General features: G+C 43.2%; 1 protein-coding gene across 1 annotated transcript; it reads left to right on the forward strand.

Moving 5' to 3' along the window:
- Positions 1–1,079: 1,079 nt before the first annotated feature.
- On the forward strand, positions 1,080–5,846 carry LOC135717489 (uncharacterized). The gene is made up of 3 exons (XM_065239591.1): positions 1,080–1,097; positions 1,539–2,615; positions 3,132–5,846. Exons 1-3 carry the CDS (start codon positions 1,080–1,082, stop codon positions 5,844–5,846), a joined length of 3,810 nt encoding a protein of 1,269 aa, XP_065095663.1.
- Positions 5,847–6,184: the final 338 nt, after the last annotated feature.

A 6,184-nucleotide genomic window follows, 5' to 3' on the forward strand; every position in this document is an offset into this window, starting at 1 on the left:
TTCCGCTTGATATGCCCGGGCTTCTTGCAGAAGTGGCAAGTACGCACATCCGGCTTATTCTCCGGATAACGCATCTCCGATCGCATCGCTTTTTCCACCTTGGCCGGTCCTCCTTTTCGTTCCAGTTGCCGGTTGTATTCGTCCACCAGCTTTGACTTGACGACGTCGAGTGAAATATCGTCGTCTGAACGGCTGTCCAGAGCCGTAACCAAGCCGTCGAATGAAGGAGGAAGGCTGCGCAGCAGCATACAGACCTTGGTATCCTTGTCCAGCTTCATCCCTGCAGCATCCAACCGATCGAAAATGTCGTCAAAATCGTGAAGATGTTTTTCGACATCACTGTTTTCCGAGAGGTTTGTGGAACATAGTTTCTTTAACAGCGACACACGGATCGATCGGGTTGTCTTCTGATGATAGCGCTTGAGGGCATTGAATGCATCCTTGGCATGAGCGCAATCCCTCACCAACGGGAGCTGGCTGTCCTCCAGTAACAAAATCATCGTCGCTTTCGCCTTCCGATCGTCGCTCTTCCACATCGCAGTCAGGTTTGCTCCTTGCGGGATATCCTTCTCGATGACGTGCCAGAGGTCCTCTCGAGCTAGCAGCATCTCGAGGCGTATCTTCCAGGTTTGCCAGTTGGTACCGTTCAACTTGGCAATGGCAAATCTCGAATCAGCCATTCTTCACTTTCAATCAACCGCACTTTTGTCCAAAAAAAAAATGGCTCTTCACACCGAGCACAAAGGTCTTTCGCGGAATCGCACTTAGCCGACGCGACGAGCAAGCACACAACACTATTCGATTCTTCCCGATCGAATCTTTCCGTTTTCTGTTCCGATTCTTTCTGGGCCCATAACCTGACGGCAGAGTCCGGAGGCCAGCACAGCGAATATCACCCCGCGATAGGACTTTCGGAACGAAAAACCCGGAGAAAAACACGCGATTATCACAAACTATAAAATGGACTTTTTATTTACTTCTGCTCGCGGTACAAAAGATAATAGTCGGAAGAACATAAAACATAAGCTGTCAAAAACACAGTCCAAAATAGCTAGAATAGTAGGTAAGCTACGTCAGGTATGCAGAAAAGTAGCAAAGTAAATTAGAGAAGAGGTAAGCATTGCACCCTTCCACAAAAACTTGCTGAAGATATTCGAAACCGTTTGTTGCGTCTCCTCGACCGAATCCGCGAATATTTTCTGTGAATACACTGAACTATACACTGAAAGAAATTCTAACGTTGAATCAGACCACTGACGCGACCTCGGACGCGACAAAGCTACAAAAAATATTTCCGGGCACGCTTTACTTGAATTCTACTTTCAGCTTTTCAAACTATAGTTTTACGATTGAAAATATTTTCTCACAAAAATAAATTCATTAATTTGCGCTTGGTCACGTTTCTTTTCTTTTTTTTAAGCTTTATTATGAAGATTTTTAGCCAAGTGGCAAGTTCATCTCCGATTGAATGTATTCGTTTTTCCCTGAATATTTATTATAAACCGGTACTAAAAAGATTGCTGTATTATTCCTTTCAGGGCAAGGCCAAACAGGCACCCAAGCATCAGGCGAATAACAAAGCGAAAAAAGTCACTCTGGAATCGACCGGAAAATTTTCAAATCATAACGGGAAAGAGTACATCAAGGCAAAGCGACCCTCATCGGTCAATATGCCACAACTTGGCTTCTCAGCTCGACTGACATACGGACAGTTTAATATCGTCATACACAATCAAGGATCGCTGATGGTTATCGATGACAACTTTGTGGCAATAGTGAAGCTCAATCGACCGCACCTGCTGATTGATACACGGGACTTTCGACGTGCGACTGAAGTGCTACTCGAAGAACTTCGCGTCGATCGTGTGTTGCTGGATGAAGTGACCACAGACAGGGATAAGCACCGGGAGCTATTTCTAACGAGCTTGGAAAATGTGATCAAACAATTGGCTGCAGACGAAGGGCAAGTCAACACGATAATCGAGCTGCTGAAATTTGTCGAGAAACCCAAACAATGCAGAAGCATGACTTATTATGATCTCTGCGGTAAGGTTATGAATAATCGGTTTAAGAACGAAACGCTGCAAAGGTATGCCCAAATATTGGACAGTATAGAGCGGACAGCGTCTCGAAGGGAGAGATTATTCTGTCGATTCAGGCACGTTCCAAAGGACAATTCTCCGAATCTTTTCGAGTGGCTGAACCGATTGGTAATGGAGATTACTGAGCTTCACAGGAACAAGTTGATTACGAAAGCACCAGCGTATTTGCATAAACCACTCGGTACCATTGATCAGAAGCATTTGATGTTGATAAGCAGTAGCGATGTGAAGTTATTTACTGATATGACCAGCGCTCTGAAACCGGAAATTTTCGACAAACCCCTTCAAGATCTAGCCGACCGTTGGATCAATCAAGTCAAATCGATCAAAGGCAATCGCCTCGACAAACTCCTGCAATTGACAAATGTCAGCTTATTTTTCATTTGCAAGAGCTTGGAGGAGTTGATAATCGAGATTACTAAGCATACTGATCATCTAGAAACGGATTTACTGAAGAGCTCTAGTTTCGAGTGGTCCGCTCTCAAACAGCTCGTCTGGAAGACGGAGAACGCAGTAACAAAGTGTTTGCAACGGGAATACCATTTTATGTTTATGCTCATAAAGCATTTTGATGTGGATTTCGGCACACAACCTTTTCAGTACAAGACGCAACTATTCACCAACTATTCATTCCCAAAAGATGTTAGTAAATTCAAGAATATAATGCACGCAGTAAAAAAAAAATTATCGAATGATAGTTCCAAACCGAATCCACTTGGGGTTCCAGATGACTTCTACGTTTGGTATTGTCTGTTGGATGATGTATTGTTTCATGTTCTACCGAAGAACTGTGAGCTCGATTTGTTCAATAACGTGTTCGATGAATATATCCAAATGATTCGTGACGCAAAGTATGATCAGATGGAAACTCTGCGCGTTGTCACGCATAATCTAATTCATTTCATCGCCCAATCCTGCTCGTATCATAACATGACATCGCTGGATAAGGCTGTTCTCCAGAAACAACTGAATATGTTCAGCATCAAAAGCAACCAAAATGTCGCTTTTTTTTATAATTTCCGCGACCAGGTGGATGTGTTCAGCCGATTTTGGAATACTCGAAGTGACATCATTGATCAATTTTTGACGAAGATAAACCTCCCGGAGATAAATTTGTTGCAAGAACGCTTGATGAAAATCATGCAGATCGGTTTGGACAAGAACGTTGAGGTGGATACGATGGTGGCATTCTGCCGTACGTACAACGACTTTATAATCGATCTCAACGAAGTTTCTTTTGAATGGTACATCAAAGACATTCCCAAGTTCGATATGCAATCGTTTATAAATCTGCAACATGTCGAATTGGTCGATAACAAATGGAAGGATAATAGCAATCGAACTTACCGGGTACTCATTCCAGAGAAGTTTCCTACATTGTGTGGCGCATTAAAAACAACAGTAGCGGTACCGAAGCATTACGTAATTGAGGTTATTCAAGCTCTGCTTGAGAACATCGGCTCCCAGCTGCAGCGGAATTCCTGGGCAACTGATGAACATCTTTCGCATACGGACCAATTACTGTCCACTAACGAACTCATTTTTGCAATCAGAAATTCGCTACTCTACCTTAAAGAACAGATCGATTACGTTTCGTTCGATCAGTTCTACGACGAACGTGTAAAACCGTTTAACAGCGTTATCGAGACCACAACTTCACGACAGGACTTCTCGAACCGCATCAACCTCCTCCGTGAGTCGTTCTGGTACATTAGGAAGCAGAACGAAATCAGCTTCGAAGACGCGCTGCAGCTGTATGGCGAGTTGAATAGTACACATGATTTCCAATTGCTCCGCGACTCGTACGCGATGTATTCAAAGTTTTTCGAGGAATTTATGCAACTGTCCGTAGACAAAGAGCCCTCGGAAAGAACAGCGCTCATCGCAGTGAAGGTGAAAGATCAGCATTCAGATACTACTCTCTTCAAGGCGTGGGACGATCGCTTCAAGCAAGACCAAGTTCCCAAAATGCTTGCTGGATTGGCTGCAGTGTGGTCGATTCTGGTATCAAAGGACGTGGCCAAAGCAAGAAAGTACTTCAATCCTCATTGTATCCAGATTTTGTGCATCCTACGATTGCTGAGCGCTGACAAAGCCGACGAAGGAATCGACAAACATTTGGCTCAAGTGTTGACAGGACAGGGTAAATCGTTGGTTTTGGGACTTCTCGCGGCACTATTTGCACTGACCGGTCATAAAGTTCGCATTGCTTGTTACAGCGAGTATTTGGCCAAGCGAGATGAGCAGGACTTTCTCACTTTTTTTGAGACGTTTGATGTTGCTGAAGATGTAACGTACGGCACCTTCGATGATCTAGCCAATGAAATCATAGCTCCGAAGGTTGATGGTCAGACAATTAAACTCAGAAATCTGGTAAGAGATTTACTGTTCAAAGAAAAGGTTATTCTTCCACATCAACTCGTAACGGCTGATTCGAGTAAAAATATTCTGCTGCTGGACGAGGTCGATGTATTCTTTACGAAAGAATTTTATGGCAATACATATAACGCAGGATTCACACCTTTGATTCCAGGACTGGATCTTATTCAGGAGCAAATATGGAAGTATGTTGTCGCTGATTGTACGGATGTAGAAAGTCGTATTCGACAGTATATTCAAAGCGGGGAATTCAAAGAGCAAGGTGGGAAGTTTTTAGAATTTCTCGAAAGACCAAATAATTACAGTTTGATTAAAAATGATGGAACACAGATAACTTACACGAATAAGACATTGTTTGACGAACATGTTGGAATGATGGTAACAGACGCCATAAATGTCAATAAGGGATTGGGTTGTACTAAATTCAAATTGAACTCCGCTGGAGTAATAACCGTTTGTAAACGAGGAATGTATGTGCCTAATTTTGTTTATGGTTCCGAAAATGTTTTCAATTATTTCCGATTGAAAAAGACAAATTTCGTCACTAAGGTGAATGGGACAGAAAATTACGGGTATTTGAATATCTCCTGTGGTCCCTTGTCCTACGCCATGCTCCCGAAGAACTACCCTCTTATTGTAGGCGTATCCGGAACACTGACTTCGTTGAATCTTCATGAAAAGGATACAATTGAACGTTTGTACAACATCAAGCAAATTTCGGTGATGCCAACGTTTTTCGGCTGCTCAAACCTCCAGTTCGACGAAATCGCCAATTTCCAAAATCACGCGACGAAACCCTCCTGGAGAACCAACATCTTCAGTCAAGCTAATCAAATCATCAAAGCCAATCGAGCGGTGATCATTTTCTTCGATACCGACGTCGAGTTGAATGCATTCGAAACAGAATATGCGGGACAGCTAGATCGAGTGAACGTGCTGACCGAGAACACCGAAGACAAAGAAAGGTTCATCAACGAAGCAGGAGTGGCCAAAACAATCACTTTGGCTACCCGTGGAATGGGCCGAGGAGTCGACTACAAGTCCAGCGTGACTGTGGAGAAGAACGGCGGATTGCACGTCGTTCAAACGTTCTTTTCGATGGATATCAAGGAGGAAACCCAAATCAAAGGACGGACCGCCCGGAAGGATAACAAGGGAAGCTATGAGCTGATTGTGTGTGACGAGGATTTGCAATCGGGTGGGCTTATGTCCGGCCTAAGCAATGTAAGCTACGCCGAGTTGGATGCCGCAAGAAGCAAGATTTCGCTTGATGAAAATGCAGAATTGTCGAGGAAAATACAGGATAGTATGGATGCTCACCAGAACACGATGAACTACATGAAGTCATTTTATAAGAAGGCATAAGGCATCTCCGTTAATACTTAAAGTTTGAACAGTGTGTTTCGGGATTTCTTCTGAATACCCACATTCTGGTATCACTTTACGAACAGAAGTACTAAGGTATCAAGATAATCCGTTCTTTCTAGTACAAAAGTAAGCAAAGGCATTAGCAAAAGGATGGAACCCTTCACGCGACGCCGCACCTACTCATTAAGGTCATTGATGCAGCGGCGCTATATAATTTTAATGATAAAGCATATCGTAGCGCTTTTTTACTATATGGGGAAAGGGCGGTTAAGTTTAATTACCATACAATATTTATCATTTTCAGGAACAAAAAAAAAATGTCGTTCTATCATAGT

The sequence above is a fragment of the Ochlerotatus camptorhynchus genome, unplaced genomic scaffold, assembly GCF_037179485.1.
Source record: "Ochlerotatus camptorhynchus isolate MF236.1 unplaced genomic scaffold, CSIRO-AGI_Acam_v1.1 ptg000057l, whole genome shotgun sequence".
NCBI lineage: Eukaryota > Metazoa > Arthropoda > Insecta > Diptera > Culicidae > Ochlerotatus > Ochlerotatus camptorhynchus.